Below are 19,894 nucleotides of genomic sequence, written 5' to 3' on the forward strand. Positions count from 1 at the left end.
TGACCCTTCCTCAGAGCATTCCTCACATTTACCCTTAAAATAAGAAATAAGGCTACCTCCTTCATACATTTTGAGGAGGTTTGGTCTGGTCCATAACATTGACACTTCAATTGACCCTTTTGGGCATACAGTACTTTAGTTCAAAACAAAAATGACTCACCTTCTTGTAATAGTTTAAGACATGAGATTGGAAATGTGCACCAGGTCAGCTACCATTTCAGCATAGAAACTGGCCTTTAGTCCTAGCAATTCCTGTTTGTAACCTCCTCATGATCAACACCTGAACCATATATGCTGGCCCTACTTTCCCAAGTCTCCAGTGGTGTAGTAGTAGTGTCCCAACCTCTAGATCAGAAGGTCAGAGTTCAAGTCTCACCTGCTCCAAAGGTGTGCAACCACATTCCTGAACAGGTTAATTAGAAAATAGCGATGAATATACCAGCAACACATCTCCATGTTACTTCATTTACTTTTCTTTGAACCAATTATTTAATCTATTCTTGAAATGGGCCCAAATTTCCTCAAAGTAGGAATGTAGAGTTGGGAAATAATTCCCAACTTGGAAGAAAATGTCCCAAATGGTGAGACTTTTATTTTAGGGTGGGATGGCTGATTACTGGAGTCAAGCTTACTGCCTCCTGAAACAGTGGCAACAGGGCTATGGGTGGGCTATCTGAAAGGTGTGCGCAGGATTTAGAGCTGACGCCAGCTAAAGGCGAATTTGGGGTAACCACAGGGGCTTCCAGGCACAGAGGTGGGTTATCTGTAATCCAGGTCATCATCACAGCTACAGAAAAAAAAACAAAATCCTTCAGATCTGACCCTTCGCATTGCTATGCCTCAACTATGTCAACTCATGCCATCACTCACCCCATGGCCTTTTATAGCTACTCTACCAACTCAGTGCTATGTCCTGCCTGCACCCACCAACCTTTGTGTCTACACCTTCCAAACACTGACCCAATATCTATGATAGATAGGCATCAGGATCCATCTTGAGATACATTTGAAGTTGCCTGCTAACTTCACTGTTGGAAAACAATGCATTGATACAAAAACCATTCACCACATTTAACTTCTTTCAACTGCCTAGTCTCTTATTAAAACAAGTATTTATATTCATTGTCTGACTTCAAAGGCTTTATAAGCACGTGGAGCCAGCAATCAAACTGTGAACTGTTGCATTTCTCATTGTGATGATGATGGGTTGCATGTTCCGGGGTTATGTCAACAGACTGAGTGAAAAAGCAAACTCTGATTGTTTTTATTGCAGATTTTATCAAACATTGAAGGCCAGGACATTTAATGCCTCACATCATGATACTTCCTCTTCACAGCTTAATAAAGTCAACGGGTTTGGCGTTATTGGGCCATAGAGTCATGGAATCATGGAGTCATGGAGTCATGGAGCATGGAAACAGACCCTGTTGTCCAACCAGTCTGTGCTGAGCATAATCCCAAACGAAACTAATCCTGCCTGCCTGCTCCTGGCCCACATCCCTCCAAACCCTTCCTATTCATGTACCTGTCCAAGTATCTTTAAAACATTGTAATTGTATCACACCAACCTTCCTCCGGAAGTTTGTTCCACACACGAACCACCCTCGGTGTAAAAAAAATGACCTCACATATTTTTTAAAATCTGTCTACTCTCACCTTAAAAATGTACGTCTTTGTCTTGAAATCCCCCACCCTAGGGAAAAGGCAACTCCCTTTAGGCCCGAAACGTCAGCTTTTGTGCTCCTGAGATGCTGCTTGGCCTGTTGTGTTCATCCAGCCTCACATTTTATTATCCCTGTACTTCTCATTATTTTTAAACATCTATCAGGTTGCCTTTCGACCTCCCACACTCCAATGAAAAAAGTCCCAGCTTTTCCAGCCTTTCTTTATAACTCAAGCCTTCACTTTCTATGTACGCTCCTGTCTACTTTCAACAAACCTAAAGCACATGCTACCTCTCCTACAGGACACTTTGAATCTCTTAAAGATTGCCCAGACATGTTCAAAAGCCTACTGTACCTCTTTCAAAACATATCCCGTATCTCCAAATAACTGTGGAGTAGATTAGGATTATTTTCATTAGAAAGATGGCGATTGAGTGGGGACCTGATTGAGGTCTACAAAATCATGAGGGGTATAGACAGGGTGGATAGCAAAAAGCTATTTCCCAGAGTGAGGGACTCAATTACTAGGGGCCATGAGTTCAAAGTGGGAGGAGGAAGGTTTAAGGGGGATATATGTGGAAAGTTCTTTACACTGAGCGTGGTGGTGCCTGGAACTCCGCAACTTCAGATTTTCTCTTAAAATATCTAAAGTGTCTAAGTCATGTTTCTTGTATCCCACTTGTGAACATTGGATCTGACTGATGGCAGTTGCATTTACCGTGTGCAGTTACCTCCAAGACCTATGGAAATGTAAAGCACAACCTGGCCTCATTTTCTTCCCAGAGTAATCAGTGAGTGCCAAACCCAGGAACTTCTGGAAACAGATGTATGGAGTCATTTTGATCAAACTTCAGGATCCCTTTGCACCTGTAAAAATCCAGGCCAAAGTGTTTAATAGAGGTAATGGGAACTGCAGATGCTGGAGAATCCAAGATAATAAAGTGTGAAGCTGGATGAACACAGCAGGCCGAGCAGCATCTCAGGAGCACAAAAGCTGACATTTCGGGCCTAGACCCTCTGATGAAGGGTCTAGGCCCGAATCGTCAGCTTTTGTGCTCCTGAGATGCTGCTTGGCCTGCTGTGTTCATCCAGCTCCACATTTTATTATCTAAGTGTTTAATACTCTATTCTTTTGAGAGAATGTATACCAATTGGGAAAAATAACAATTCAATATGTTCAGGTTCCTTCAACCATTTCATCCATTATAAAAACAAACATTTATAAGCACTTGGAGCTGTCAATCAAACTGTGAACTGACAAACATCCCACTGTAATAACAGGCTGTGAAATCAGTCATGCAGATAAATCCTATAATGCCAGTCCTCATATAGCAGAGGGAAACTACATGCACAGTTTCTCAGCATCAGTTGTAGCTAGTCAAAGTTTGATAGCAGAAATACACATTTAAAAATAAAATGTTAAATTACATAAAATGCAATTATGCACTTCACACGCAGATTAAGAAGTGATCTTTAATCTCTATAGGGTAGATCTGTGTGTGGTATAATAAAACGGGAATATTGAGTTGAGTGCTCACTTTGCATTTCCCCATATTCGTCAATTTCAACAGGATCTTCCCTTTGCAATGCCATGCTAAATCAGAAGATTCTGAATTTCCAGTTCAACAGATATTTGCTCTTAGGGCAGAGCTAATGCTGAGGAACCAGATTTATACTTCATAGCCATGGGAAATTCTACATGCTACAATAATTGTTAAATGTGTACAAACAAACAAAACAAAAAGGCCTTAAAATGTGATTGATCGTTCTCTGTATATACTTTTGCAACTGAAATAGAGGGATTAGGTAGTCCACACTGCATTCCGTCAGTCTATATATATTGTTGTTTCAGCTGAACTATTTCAATAAAATAAAGCTTGCTTTTATTTTATTAACTTGTGAACAGAAGTATAGACGTAGAAAATGTTTTGGGCAAATTTGAATCGCTGAATAGACTGTACATCTGCCTTGATAAATAGATTTGTTTCACTACCATTTTCAGTGCTCATTAATATAACCAAAGCTGAGCAACATAAGGCTTTTTTTGTTTTTTTTCTGCCTTTTGTAATAGTCTGTTTTTTTCTTAAATGAAAGGCCAAAATATAATTTGATGAGAAAGTCACTAGATTTATGATAAGTCATCAAGTACTTTGCTTAGAGTTTGGTAAGAATGTTAATGTAATAGTCTGAATGCAATGAGTACCTGCCTTTTTAATTGAAGTATCACTTGACAAGATGGATTAAGCTTGTAAAGTAATGTGAAAAAACACAGTCCCAACAATAACAATGTATAACACAGTATGTGTTTGATTTTAGTTCAGTTAATAATTGGAATTATGCTTTGTCATTTTTTTTTCAATTAAACCGCGTGGTGACTTTTTGTCTCAATCAAGGCTAAATTAAGAAAATTAATGTGTATAACGGTGGTTGAAATCCCGCTAAACTGTTTCAATTCTTGAAGGGGAAACAAGCAATCCAGTAAAAATTATGATAGGGCAGAGTCTCTAGAGTACACAAAACAAAACTACAGCAATGCTATATTACTTAAGAAAATAGGTTAACTTTCTGCAAATGTGTAGATGTCTCTTTTATATTCACATGTGAGGCCATGGGCCAAGTGCTGAAAAATGGGACTAGAAGTTTTCTCTGTGGTTGACCAACACGAATGCGATGGGCCAAGGCACCTTTTTTCTGGGCTGTAAATCTCTGACTCATACATCAGTCATAAAGCACCACATATAAACTCCACAAGCATTTCTTTACAATATTTCGTAGAAGCTTCAGTGCATCAAAGTGATTTATGATGTTTACATCAACATTTATGAAACAAAAACAAATATAATTAAATGAAATATCGAGTACGTGCAATGTCTCCATTAATTGCTGATTGTGTTTTTGTTTCCATTCTATATGTAAACTCAATGGTTTAGATTTTACATGGAGCTGGCAGCATCTCTCACTTTAAGGAACAATGAATTTGGAGCAGAGATAGGCCATTTGGGTCTTGAACCTGTTCGAAGCTTGTAAGGACTTTGCAATTGCAATCTTCTGCAATTGCATCAGCTCCCAGCTGCAACTCCATTGAATATCTTTGTTTCTTTATTTAATATTATTAGAATTTTCAGCTCATAGGCATTTCTGTCGAGATAACTTCTGTGCAACCGACATCCTTACATCATATGGAGCAGGTTATACCACATGCTATTTTAAATTTGAAATCTAATTGCATGCTACAATCGTCAGAGGCAAAATCTTTGGGTGGGCCTTAACTCTCCCATGTCCCAGCCCCCACACCACACACCAGGCCTTGTTACCACACAGCCTGCCAGTACACACCCTCTGTTGTTAGTCACTAACAGTCCCCATTAATAAGTATTCACTCTCCCAGCCTGATCGTTAGCAACTCCTTTGCCTGTCCAACTGTCTTTCTCTCTCTTTGAGTGCTACCCTATCGTTCACTCCCCACCCCATCCACCTCCCTATTTTCTGCATATAAACTGAATTTTTCCCAGCCACCATCAGTTCTGAGGAAGGGCCACTGGACCGAAAACATTAACTCAGTTTTCTCCTCCACAGTTGCTGCCAGGCCTGCTGAGCTTTTCCAGCAGCTTTGTTTTTATACTTAATTGACAGCATCCGCAGTTCTTTTGGCTTTTATTTAGTATTTAACTCACAGCCACATCTCTTTCAGGCATGCCCACGTTGAAGAAGTTCTGCTCCTCTCTCCGACAGGATTTCCGTTCCAATTTCTCTCCTTGTCCACCGACGTTCATTTCACTGACACTCCTGGTGTTTGACCAGGTATTTGCTAAAGCTACTTTCCGCAGCCATATCACATTCCTCAGGGACTACCTCTGGCTCAGACTCACCTCACGTGGATTCCAGCTGAAGTATCATCCCTCCTGTTGTGAATCCTCCCAGGATCACAGATATCTCCGTGATGTCCAATGTTCCACGGACAGCTGCTCTTGCCGCATCCTGAGGTCCACACTCAGTGCCATGCCGCATCACATAACAGACTCTTGACCTTTGCCTCCAACAGCATCGCATCACACTGGCTCGGGGCTGCACCACTCCACAGTTCCACTTCATGCTGCAGCTCATTTGTCATACTAACAAGAAACCTTTTCTTTTCCTTTCCAGACATCAAGGCCCACAAGATGCAACAACTCAAAGATACCCACGACCCTCTGGAACCTTCCTCTCCTTCCCTTCCCTCTGACTCTAACCCCTCCCCCAACCCCACCTCCTGTCAGGTATTCACCATCCCTCAACCTTCCGCTCTGATGCTGAATGCTCTATACTCAGCAAAGGCCTCAGCTTTATCCCTCTGCGTCCCCACCTTAACAAGTTTCAGGCACGATATGACGCTGAACTGTTCTTCTGCTGTTTTCACCTCCATGCTCATTTCTTTGGGCAAGAGTCCTCTCCCCATCCCACAGACCTCTTCGCCCAACTCCAACACTCTCCCTCTACCTGGGCACCTCCCTCCGGCCTTTCTGCACTCGATCTTTTCATTGAGAACTGTCGACATGACATCAGTCACCTCAATTTCACTGCCTCTCTCAACAATTACAACCTATCTCCCTCTGAGCTGACTGCACTCTGTGCACTCAGATCTAATCCTGACTTTGTCATCAAGCCTGCCGATAAGGGTGGTGCTGTTGTAGTCTGGCGTACTGGCCTATGTCTTGTAAAGGCTGAGCGCCAGCTCTCAGTACCTCCTCCTACCTTCCCCTGGACCACGACCCCACCATGGCACATCAGGCCATTGTATCCACCACGGTTACAGGTCTCATTTCATCTGGTGATCTCCCCCCATCCGCTTCCTAACTAATAGTCCCCCAACTCCACACAGCTCTTTTCTACCTCCTGCCAAAAATCCACAAATGGAACTGTCCGGGTAGACCCATTGTTTCAACCTGCTGATGCCCCACAGAACTCATCTCTTCCTACCTTGACTCAGTCTTCTTCCCCGGTCCAATCCCTACCCACATACATCCATGATTCATCTGATGCCTTACATTGGTTTCAAGTTACAGCCTCCAGCCACCTCCTCTTTACCATGGAAGTGCAATCCTTTTACACGTCCATTCCCCACCAGGAGGGTCTTAGGGGTCTCTGCTTCTTCCTGGAGCAAAGACCTGAACCATCCCTACCCACCACCACCCTCCCGCACTTGGTCGAGCTTGTCCTCACCCTCAACAACTTCTCTTTTAACTCCTCTCATTTTCTTCAGGTAAGAGGGGTTGCCAAGGGTACCCGCATGGGCCCTAGTTATGCCTGTCTCTTCGTGGGGTACATGGACCATTCCTTGTTCCAGTCCTATTCCGGCCCCCAACCACAACTCTTTCTCCGATACATCAATGGTATCATCGGTGCTGCTTCCCTCTTGCGTTGAGAATTGGAAAATTTCATCAATTTCGCCTCCAATTTCCACCCTGCCCTCAATTTCACCTGGTCTATCTCTGTCTCCTCCCTTCCCTTCCTCAACATTTCTGTTTCCCTTTCTGGGGATAGACTGGCCACTAATATCTATTACAAACTCATTGACCCCCACAGCTTCCTGGACTGTACATCCTCACATCCCACCTCCTGTAAAGACTCCATCCCATTCTCTCAGCTCCTCCGTCTCTGTTGCATATGTTCAGATGAGGCTAATTTTGACAAGAGAGCCTCCAAAATGTCCACATTCTTCCTCAACCAAGGGTTCCCCAGGACCATTATCGACAGGGCCCTCAATCGGGTTTGACCCATCTCCCGCACTTCAGCCCTCACCCCTTCTCTTCCCTCCCTCTACAGCGATAGGGTTCCCCTTCTCCTCACCTACCACCCCACCAGCATCCACATCCAGAAGATCATCAGATGCCATTTCCGCCACCTCCAGCAAGATGCCACCACCAGACACACATTCTCCTCCCCTCCCTTGCCTGCCTTCCGAAGGAACTGTTCCCTCCGGGACACCCTGGTCCACACTTCCTTCACCCCCCAACACCACCCAACAGCCCTACAGCACCTTCCCCTGTAACTGGCAAAGGTGCAACACCTGCCCATTTACCTCCTCCCTCCCCAGTATCCAAGGGCCCAAACATACCTTCCAGGTGCAGCAACACTTCACCTGCACTTCCCAGAATCTAGTCTACTGCATTCGCTGCTCACAATGTGGTCTCCTCTACATTGAAGAAATGAAGCGGACACTGGGTGATCGCTTTGCGGAACGTCTACATTCTGCTTGCACGTAAAGACCCTGAACTGCCTGTTGCCTGCCACTTCAATGCACCACCCTGTTCCCTGGCCAACACCTCTGCCTCAGACTTGATACGGTGTTTCAGCGAACCCCAACGCAAGCTGAAGGAGCAGCACTTCATTTTCCACTTGGGGACCCTACAGCCCTCTCGGTTCAATGTTGAGTTCAATAATTTTAGGGCCTAAACTCTCCCATGTCCCAGCCCCCCACCCCACAGACCAGGTCTTGTTACCACATAACCTGCCATTACACACCTCCTGTTGTTAGTCACTAACAGTCCCCATTAACAACTATTCACCCTCCCAGCCTGATTGTTAGCAACTCCTTTGTCTGTCCAACTGTCTTTCTCTCTCTTTGGGCTCTATCCTATCCTAGCCCACCCACCTCCCTATTTTCTGCATATAAACTGATGTTTTCCCAGCCGTCATCAGTTCTGAGGAAGGGTCACCGGCCCCAAAACATTAATTCTGTTTCCTCCTTCACAGATGCTGCCAGACCTGCTGAGCTTTGCAACAACTTTGTTTTTGTTGCAAAATTCTTCTGTCTGCCTTTATTTAACCAAGGTATTGGTTTATATTATTAAAAATATATTACTGTTAACTTACTTTTGGTTCTTGATAGGAAGTCCCTACAATTAAACAAGTAGGCCATTCAATCTAATATCCCTGTAGTACCTCCCTATTGGAGCAATTTCTCTCGTCCTTGTCTTTTCTTCAAGTCTTTGTACTTTTCTATTTCAGTGGTAATCTAATTCTTTCATTATATTGTGGTTGATTCAACTCCAATAAATATGTGATAATGAATTTATTTTGTCATCGTCATCATGCTCATTTCCTTGTATACTGTATTTCATATATTGCCAGCTTTAAGCTTGTATTTTTAAATCAATTCTGTTCAATCCTAAAATCTTTTCCAATTGCCATTCCGCAAAATGAGTGAGTGAGACATGAACTATTTTGCAGTCTCCACTGAATTTTATTGGAAAGCTAACGGAGATACATAACTGGGCAAGTTAACTCTTTCTTTTCTCAAAGTCATAAACACGAATCATCAAAAACAAACATAAACACACCATTGGGGATAGTACGAACTGCCGATGCTGGAGTCAGAGATAACACAGCGTTGAGCTGGAGGAACACAGCAGGCCAGGCAGCATCAGAGGAGCAGGAAAGTTGATGTTTCGGGTTGGGACCCTTCTTCAGAAACGGCGTGGGGCAATGGAGCTCAGAAATAAACAGAGAGAGGAGGGGTGGGGCTGGGGAAGGTAGGCGGGATGGTGATAGGTGAGTGAAGGTAGACGGTGGTGGGGATTGGTCAGTGAGGTGGGAGGGGCGGGTAGGTGAGAAAGAAGATTGTGTCAGGTCAAGGAGGAGGGGATGAGAGGGAGGGTTGGACGTGGGATGAGGCCAGGGGCGGGAATATTTTGAAACTGGGAAAGTCCACTCCAGAATCAAAATAGCAACCTAGAATTTGTAAAGGCTGTAAGTACTTCACATTCAGAAACTGTGGGATGGTGGCTCAGTGGTTAACACTGCTACCTCACATCCCCAGGGATGCGGGTTCGATTCTACCCTCGGGCAACTGTCTGCGTGGAGTTTGCACGTTCTCCCCGTGTCTGCGTGGGTTTCCTCTGGATGCTCCACTCCAGTTTCCTCCCACAGTCCAAAGAGGTGCAGTTACATGGATTGGCCAGGCTAAATTGCCCATAATGTTCAGGCATGGGTTGAGTAGCCATGGTAAATGTGGGATTATGGAGTGGGTGTGGGTGGGATGCCCTTTGAAGGGTCAGTGCGGACTGGGCGAACTGAATGTCCTGCTTCCACACTGTAGGGGTTCTAAATCGAAAATGTTACATGGTTAGCTGTATTTGATCATTTTTCGGAAGTTGTACTTAAAGCGTAAAATGGGGAAGTTTCTCAGTTGGTTGTTGATAAGGAAATTGGAAACATGCCCATTATACATTGGTTTACAATTTATTGGAACAGCCCTGTTCTGGCAGATGAGGAGAATTGCTGCAGTTTTCTGTATCACCTTTAACTGGATGGAGAATTGTCAGTTTTAACTTAAAGCTCCCATTGGCAGGCAGGGAAAGAATGGGGCACATGTTTGCACAAGGGAGGCTGCAAGCCAGGAATCTGGAGAAGGTTGTCCAAGTAGGATGCTGCAGGTCATTTTTGTTCTTCAGCTCACTGCCCAGTAGGTACCTGAACTGACCACCAGGACTGGAGCCTGGAAACTGAGACACTTTGCTGGGGTGGGATAGAGGGAGGATCTGGAGAGACAGTTGCTTTGAATTGCCTCCCCAGAATGAATTAATGAAAAGTCCCTGAAACTATCAATCATGCAACATGAAGTAGGCATTTTTGACCAGATTCAGGCTTCACATACATATCCATTTATATTCACAACATTGTGGTTACTAATATAACCTAATTTTCAATGAAAACATACACCATTGATATTTCTGTTGAAATCGTTTACCTGGGTAAGCACACTTACATCTTTTGAATGGTCCCTCATCATGCATATATCACCACATATGATAAGATCACAAAGACTATAAGAAATAGGAATATGAGTAGGTCATTCAGCCCCTTAAGCCTGCTCCACCATTCATTTGGATATGGCTGATCCTACATTCTTCAAGTCCATTTTCTTGCCTCTTTGTTGTAACCCTTGATTCCACAACTGATCAAGCATTTTAAAAATATATGTGGGGACTCTGCCGTCACAGCTCTCTGAGGAAAGAACTTCTAAAGGCTCACAACCCTTAAAGAGGAGAAATTCCTCCTCATCTCAGTGTTAAATTGGCACCCCTTTATTCTGGGACTGTCCCGTGAGGGGAAGCATCCTCTCAGCATTTACCCTGTGCAGCCCCTAAGAATCCTACATGTTTCAATGAGGTCACCTCTTATTCTTCTACATATCAATGAGTAGAGTCCCAAACTGTTTAGCCTTTGCTCATAAAACAATCAATGATGCTAATAATTGTTATACCGAGGCACTTTTTCTTAAAATATTGGATACAAGTCCTTTCTATTAAAATTGTACACGAATGCCAAACTGTGTTTTTGTGCTGTTTCCACAATGATTCTATTTGTTTTAACATTTCACATATTTTCAGCATGTTCTACACTGGGTGAAAACATAAATAAATCAATGGATTGCTTTCAATATTGTTAGGAAGCTAAAAATATATCTTTCCAAGATTCTTAATGTAGATGGGAACTGTAAAGTGCTTCCACAATGCCAATGATCTGTGGAAACGATAGTGATAATGTCATGGAATAAGAAATCCAGACACCTAGTCCTGATGGGAGTTGAGTTCCAACTATTGGTTCCACGTCAGCAGCGCTTGGAATTTAAATTCAATTTTTAAAGTTTAGCATTGAAAGTTAGTCTAAGAAACAGCGATCATGACAATTGCTATGAAAATCTACCAGGGTTCACTGATGAGGGAGGGAAACCTGCCCTCCTCCTTCCAACACAATACTGGCAGGATGTGATAGTTGCCTAATTGACCAGAACAAAGTGGCAGAAAGAATGGTGCATAGCACCAGATGAGATGATCAGAGAGGGATAACATTACTTGCTCTGACCTACATAAGTTTAGAAAAGGTTGACTCTTAGCCACCTTTTGAGCATTAATCAAGGGGCAGTTAGAGATGAGAAACAAATAAGCAATGTCCACATTGCATCAAAGGCTAAAACAAATCTTTCAATCTAAGGATCCAGCACCCAAAAGAATTGCAGATGCTGTAAATCAAGAACCAAACAGAAGTTGCTGGAAAAGCTCAGTGGGTCTGGCAGCATCTGTGAAGAAAAAAATCAGAGTTAATGTTTTGGGTCTGGTAACCCTCCTCAGAACTGGGGAAGGATCACTGGACCCGAAACGTTAACTCTGATTATTTTCTTCACAGATGCTGCTAGACCGGCCAAACTTTTCCTGCAACTTCTGTTTTTCTACCTAAGGATACACTGCTGTACCCAAATTAAGACCAGATCAAGCTGCAGTCTGTCAAGTCACCAATATCTCAACTCACTCCATTTTCTGAAGAAGGGTTTTGACCTGAAAAGTGAGCTTTCTTGCTCTTCTAATGCTGCCTGGCCTTCTGAGTTCCTCCAGTTCTACTCTGTATTGTCTCTGACTCTAGCATCTGCAGTCTTTGCTATCTCCAATTACAATATTCCTTATTTTCAATGGCACAAGATGGAATAAGGTGTTATAGGCAAAGCACAAGAGCTGGATTGGCCAACCTGTGGCCATCAACAACATTTGTAAGGCTTCTTTCCATTAATTTGCAGATGAACAGGAAACCATTTAAGGAGCCTTGCAATTGAATGCTGGCAGCCAAAGTGCAACATGTGATTAACAGTGATAATTGGTTCAGTGGACAGTGAGAATTTCTGTAACTTACTCAACCATCAACCTATTGCAAGCTGCGAATTTAGATCTTTATTGGATAAGGGGAGAAGAACACATACCAAAATCTGGCTATAAATCTGCTGATCAAACATCATCAAGCCTCAAGCACTATTCTAACAGGTAGGTCTTGGTTGGGAAGAAGTTAAAAATTGTCAGAGTAACGAGAAAGATCAGGAGTAAATTATTGCAGATAGTAGAATCTGTGCTGAAAACAAAATATGCTGGAGATCACAGCAGGTCAGGCAGCATCCTTGGAGAGAAAGCAAGCTAACACTTCAGGTCAAGAAGACTCTTCACCAGAGCTGCCGTGAAGTGTGGAAGGGGGCAGCATGTATGCTAGTGTGGGGGCAGAGTGTTGGAGGAGAAAGGGTGGTTATAGTTCAGATTAAGTAATCACAACGTGAGAATGGCAGAACAATGGTGTGTCTACCTGCCGGGCTGGAAAGAACAGATGGTTCCAGTGGAGTTGGGGGAGGGGAGAGATGACATCTTAACAGAGAATGCAACAAGTAAAGCTAAATGGTTCTCACATTCTGAACACTTAATGTACACTATCAACACTCTCACAAATGCTGTTCCCTCCACACTACTTCAGCTCTGATGAAGAGTCATCTAGACTTCAAACGTTAGCTTGTTCTCTCTCCATGGATGCTGTCTGACTTGTGATTTCCAGCATTTCTTGTTTTTAGTAGAGAGATGAAGAATTGGGGCCAGAGGAGCGAAACGGAAAAGCATTTTGTTTACTTTTTGCTTTTTTGTGTGTCCTATGTCAACAGAAAGATTGTAATGTATGGAGTGCTATCCAATGGTTGAAACATAAGACTGAGCTCTCGTGTATAACTCTGCATACTGAGCAAGTGCCGTGCATAGTAAGTTCTTACTAATCTTTCTTTTCTTTCTTTGTAATTTAGTTACTGCCAGGAAGGTTCAGTAATAATGCAACATAGACACATGAGAAGTCAAAGGGAAATGCAAGTCCTGTACTGTGATGAGATCCTCAACAACAAACCAGGCCAAATGAAGAATGTAGAACATTCTGCTGTCTGCAAAATGAAAGCAATATAAAGTAGGGCTATCCTTAGAGCCAAAGATAGGAGAGAACTGAAAACCTGATGAGTTAGAAAAACACCCCAGCACGGTGGCTCAGTGGTTAGCACTGCTATCTCACAGCACCAGGGACCTGGGTTTGATTCTACCCTCAGGTGACCGTCTGTGTAGAGTTTGCACATTCTCTCTGTGTCTGTGCTCTGGTTTCCTCCCACAGTCCAAAGATCTGCTGGCTCGGTGGATTGGCCATATTAAGTTGCCTGTAGTGTTCAGGGATGTGTAGATGAGGTGGGTGATGGTGGGATGCCCTGCGCGTTGGTGTGGACTTGTTGGGCCAAAGGGCCTGTTTCCACACTGTAGGGATTCTATGATCTTTTTCATCCATTGTTCTCTAATTCTATCTTTCATTCATTATCACACATTTGAAAGCCTCTCACTTTATCAGATGTCCTTTTACCGCAGTCTACTCCAAACAATTTTTGAAAGTTCTTTTCTCATACTGTTAAAACTTGACTTAATCCTATTAAAATCTTTTATCTTTTATTGAAGGCTTATCCTTTTCCACAACTATTTAAAAACTGACAGAATTATTATCACCAGGCCCAAATTGTTCCCATACTGTCACTGCCTTATTACCCAAAAGATGTCAAAGTTTTCTCTTTCTCTTTAGAAGGAGCATTGATTTATTGATAAAGAACATGTTCTTGAACACATTAAACAAACTATTCACCATCCAAATCCTTCTCACTATGGCAGTGCCTGTCAATGTTTAGAAAATTAAAATCACCGACAATAACAACCTTATCATTCTTTCATATATCCGAGACCTCTCTACATATTTGTTATCTCTGATGATTGAGAGACCTACAGTACTGTCTGGGTGGGATGGTCCAGGGTTGGTGTGGATTTGTTGGGCCGAAGGGCCTGTTTCCACACTGTAGGGATTCTATGATCTACGATTTCTGCACATTAAGTATTTGAACTAAGCAACTTGCATGGACAAATTACATGCTTCGTAAAGGCTAGTGGTACTCCAGCTTGCGTTTGGTTTGGTCACCATGGCAGCCCATTTTATAGTTGCTTGGCCAACAATTGCTTGATTCCATTTCATCAAGGAGGAAGTCTCACCCTCAAGAGTAGCCAGCCAATTAAACGGCTGAATGCTCACATCTCAGCAGTGCCACTGGAAGCTATCTAACCTCACTACCAGTGAATAAGATTTACTGAGTGTTCTCTGGAATTATTGCTTTAATCAGTTTCATTTCCCAAATTTGCATTAATGAGCTTAGAGATGCACATTTTTTTACTGTATGCTCAGGAATCCTATAGTCATTTGTGCTGCAACTTGCTTTCCCTTTAAGAATAGTAACCGTTCAAAGCCTGATACATGAAACATGATGATAGAGCAGATCCTGCCATGAGAGTGCATCTGCTGAGAGAGGAAATACATGTGCAGAAACTCTGAGTTGCCAATTACCTGCTGGAGAGAGGATGCAGACTCTAATGGTTGTGGGACTGGTTGGAATTAACACAATGAATTATATGTTTTTTTAAAACCACATATTCAGGATAACTTGTAATTGCGAATGATAATGCACACTTCTTTTTGTGATTTTGTTTGTGGTGAATGTGAACGTTCGGAGAAGTGCATCTATACGTTTGCATTATCTGGTTTGCCAGTTATATGACCACAAATTAATTTGCTTTCATTTTTAATAACTATTAAAATACATTACATGAAACAAAGGACAAAACAAGCAACAATATTAAAGTGTAATTCATCCAAACTATTTTGTAAGTTTGAGAAGCTTACCTGAATACATGTCATGGGGAGGTCCAGGCGATCGACCCATTGTACCATCTACAGCATCTTGTGGTGATGCTGCGGGCTGCAGTGGTTGAATAGTGAGACAGTCATTCAGCATTTCCTGGTCTGGATCATTGCTGGATCTTAACTGTAGATCAAACAAAAAAGAATTGAATTAAGAATAATGCATCGACTTTACACAAGAAGCATCAAAGTACGTTACTGAGTTAAAAAAGAGAAACACGAGGTGGGGAAATGTTCATTGGAGAATATGTTCTTGAAACAGATTGTTAACTGACAGACTGTCAAGTTTTTTTTCAATAAATCATTTGAAATACTGTGTCTCAATGCAACGACTTACTGTTCCATGTAGGCATTTAAGTGCAACGTCATGAAATTACATCTCAGAATGCTACAAAGTGAAAAATATACATTTTAATTTGAACTACAGCCAGTCCTTGGATTGTGAGTCCGCTCTCAAGTCAATTTGTATGTCTGTTAGAAATCAATGCAGGACAGTATAAAACAGCCATTCATAAGAACAGGAAATGCCAGTATGTTGGATCTTTAAATGACGCAGCATGTATGGGATTGCGGTCCAAAGTACCAGGGTTCATAAATCAAATATTTGTAATTCAAGGATCTCCTGTGTACTTCTGTCCTTATTTTTGACAGGCTGATATTTCTCCGTAAAGTATGTGTGAGATGGTAATTCTCAACTCTCTACACACAAAACCATGTTCTTCAGTGCAAGAGTCAGATTAAATCTAACATGTGCATTGTGGTACTACCCTGATTGCAACAACTGCATCTCATGGCAGCTGCCATCTCTGCCAATTCCTGTTTCAGCGTAAAGATTGGTAATAGCCGAAGCTTTCATTCTCCTTCCCTTCAGCTGCTGCCTAGCTTGCTGTGTTCTTCCAGTGTCCTTTGACTAAATGATTAGTGGCAGAAGATAAACCACATGAGCGTCTTGACAGAAAAGGCACTGTTCTTAGATAACAAGATAGTTTATTGCACAATAGCAGTAAGCACAACTACATTACCACTCAGGAATCATGAATTAGGACTTTTGGGAGCAGCATAGATCACATATGCTTCCTACAAAGGCCTAGTGTAGAACTTAGTTCCTGCACCCACAGACTGTGAGATGTCAACAGAATAGCTGGAGCTAATGCAACTTTGACATTAACTCTTTCAGAACCATTACCTAATGCAACATGCAACTCCCCCAATCAGCAGTAAAACTTTATAAGGTCCCTGTGAAACTACTTTTTTTTCAAAACTGCCTTTCGTGGCACTGCTTTGCTGAATTGTGAGGATTGTATGCAGAATGCATATTACCTTTTTACAGGTTATAGCCCATTATTTTCACATCACGTAGCGCTTTGCTGCTTTTGCAGCATTCCTATGAAGATGGTTTCAAATATATAAAAGCGACAAAAATTGTCAATGGTCAAATAAATTGCAGTTTGAATAAACAGTAGTTTTGAAATCTATTCTAGATGAGTGGAATAGAAACTTGAATTAGTTTTATTTGTCCGAATCCAGAAACACAAATTGAAACTTTCACACCAATTCAAAATTATCAGTCAAATTAAGTTTTAGTAATTTGTACAGGAAATGAAAATAGCATTCCAGCACAACATAGGTTCTGTTGAAGAGTCACTGGACTGGAAACATTAACTCTGCTTTCTCCCCACAGATGTAGCCACACATACTGAGTTTTTCCAGCAATTTCTGTTTTTGTGACATGTTCTGAACCTGGCTTTGTTGACATGCAATTTAACTTGTCTGATTAGAACAAATAAGCACAGGGAAGGAAGCAATAGTGGGATCAACAGGCAATTTGGAGACAAAATAGGAAGAAATCAAGAGAACATTTTAAAATTAGCTTTCTCTGATGTTTTATCTTGCAATTTCTGGAATTTAATAATTTTTCCAGGAAATACTGCTGAGATTGAGAGCACAAAAGGGAATAATTAAACATACAGTTTATGACACCAATGAGGATATCAAATAAGTTACAAGATTTTTAGTGAGAATGAGATCAGTCAATTAGTTATTCCACTGTTCAACAACATATGCACTATTTATACAACAAATGGTTTTATATGGCAGTTATATAGTGAATTTGTAATATAATGACAGATTTCAGATTTTTAGCCAGTTACTATATCCTCTCCTCAAGGTTTTCAGCAAAATTAGAAAACAGACATGAACATAAAAATATCTTGAGAAAGGATCATGTCTTTACTTTTTAGCTGGAAGAGCCTGAAGTTTGTGTGAAACTCACTAAAGCCAATCTGCATCTGTAATTAATTGCCTAAACATACAGTTCTGCATGGGATAGCATGCCACAGTGACAAGCCTAAAGCACCCAATGCAAACATTCCACTATACATGTGTAGACTTATGTTTTTCTCTACCAAACTGAGCTGCCATTATATTGACATCTCCCTTCAAATATCACCCGTGAAATGTTACCAATAATGTAATAGTAATGTGAAAATTTAATGATAGAATACGCACATGCTTTTACTAAGCCTTTCAATGTCCTCCCACAAAATTACCACTTTGCATTACTTGTCAGGGTCCTTTCAGAAGTCGTTAGGGTTTATTCAGCATTCCTAAAAAGTTGGCTTCAAATATATAAAAGCAGCAACAATTGTCAATGGTTAAATAAATTGCAGTTTGAATAAACAGTAGTTTTGAAATCTATTCCAGATTAGCGGAACAGAAACTGACGTGTATGGGTGTGGAATTTCGAGCTGCCAGTCAGATGCACCAGTGGGGAGATTGTTAAAGTCATTATGGTGCTAATTAAGGCTGCTCATCAGGAGGTGACTGGAAATTCCCTGCTGCTCTGTGGGTCCTCCTCCTCCTGTGGTGTCAGGAGCATGGCAGCTGCCTTAGGGGGCCCGCACCTCCGCCTCAACAACAGACAGGTGTTCATAGCTCCAGGAAAACACCAAAGTCCTTGCACCTCCGACCCTTTCGCCTACCTGGCCACTGCTGTTGATGCAGGAATCCCTCTCCCCCAGCACAACCATGTTTCAGCGGCTGTGACCAGTTGTAAAATTCTAAACGTTCAATTTGTTGAGAGGGCACTACAAGATAGATGTGCCACATCACACCTTCTCTCAGTCTCTCTCTCTCACCTGCAATGGCACATGGCAACTTCTTCCCTGCTGGGGACTTGTTGGGCTGAAGGGCCTGTTTCCACACTGTAGGGAATCTAATCTAATAACAGCAATGTTTCTTTAAAGCAGAATGGAAATATGGGAAATGTACCTGATCTGACAGATGGATGAACAACCCATACTTAAATGTAAGCAATGCATATCAAATCAAACAACTACAGTGGTGATCAACTGGCAGATTTATGCTCAGGAAATTCAGATCCATCAAGATTAGGTTGTGATATTTTTGACTTTTTGATATTCATACTATGATGATTGTGTTCTCTTACTGAATTTTCTTATGATCAGCTATAAACTTAAATCAATATCCTTCTGCAAACAAACAGTGAGTAGCTCTGACATCACTAAGTGTTTAAATTGAGATGTTACAACATTTAAAATGGGCAGAGGTTTCTGATGTGCATTTCCCATGGGAGCTGTTCCCAATGCAGGCAGTGAGCAAGTTTTGTGTTACTTTTTCAGGGAGTATTTTATGGAGACATGACTAATGTGGGATATAGAGGGAAATGTGGCAGGATCACACAAGAAATTCAATGAGGCTTATGTCAACATAGGGAACAACTCATTGTATCTCTTAGCTAAGGTCTGGGTGTCAAGACAAGATTCTACCAAGTTGACGATTAAGGGACAGTACTGCTTGTTATGACTGTTAGCTGCACTCCTTGCTTCATTAATATGTAGCTTCCTATCTTACCACCCACTGCAAGTACACGTGAGTCTAATTGGCAGGTAGGAAGATGGTTGTGGTTGTGGGAGGTCAGTCATCTCAGCTCCAGGACATCTCTGCAGGAGTTCCTCAGGGTAGTTTCCTAGGCCCAACCATCTTCAATGACCTTTCACTCATTCGGATCTGGGGTTGTGTGTGGATGATTGCACAATGTTCAACATCATCTAAGGGCATTGTGCGTCAATGCCTACAGCACGTGGACTGCAGCAGTTCATGAAGACAGTTCTCCATCACCTTCTCAAGGGCAACTAGGGATGGGCAAGAAATGCAAGGCCCAGCCAGCGATACTCAGGAACCTATTTATGTTTGGTTATGTTAGGTTTGGGGACTATAGACCAGGAATGCTAGGTTCCTCACTCCCCTCTCATTATGCCTTCACATGTGATGACAAATGTCTGGGTTAATGGAGTGCAGATGTATGTGTGTATCGAGCAGACCCTGAGTGCTCTGAACACGTTTCCGGCCACCAACCTGCCTATGAGCACGGCCAGGTGATCACACGCTGGGCCCACCTTTGTCCCCGTAGTGTAGCTGTGGTCCAGCAGCCTCTGGGCTAGGACAGCCATTCCCTCCTACACCCCTTGCTTGTTATTCCTTTCCTTCCCTGTGCATGTGGACAAAGCCCTGATTGCTGGCACCACAGGGCCCTCCTCTGCCTGGATCTGGGTAGGTGTCCGGTCTCTAGATGACCTCAAGAACAAATGCGCTTGGTGTTCCCTCCATGGGCAACTACAGAGCTGTCACAGTGAGCTTGTGTTCCCAAAATATCTGAA

General features: G+C 42.3%; 1 protein-coding gene across 4 annotated transcripts in view; it reads right to left on the reverse strand.

Moving 5' to 3' along the window:
* glis3 (GLIS family zinc finger 3) overlaps positions 1-19,894 on the reverse strand; it is a 551,634-nt gene that overhangs the window by 107,587 nt on the left and 424,153 nt on the right. For all 4 annotated transcript variants that reach the window (XM_059642762.1, XM_048528094.2, XM_048528092.2 and 1 more), the window contains exon 7: positions 15,198-15,339. In XM_059642762.1, coding sequence (XP_059498745.1) covers positions 15,198-15,339 — 142 coding nt within the window. The remainder of the gene's footprint in view (positions 1-15,197; positions 15,340-19,894) is intronic.

The sequence above is a fragment of the Stegostoma tigrinum genome, chromosome 3 (assembly GCF_030684315.1).
Source record: "Stegostoma tigrinum isolate sSteTig4 chromosome 3, sSteTig4.hap1, whole genome shotgun sequence".
NCBI classification, from domain to species: Eukaryota; Metazoa; Chordata; class Chondrichthyes; order Orectolobiformes; family Stegostomatidae; genus Stegostoma; species Stegostoma tigrinum.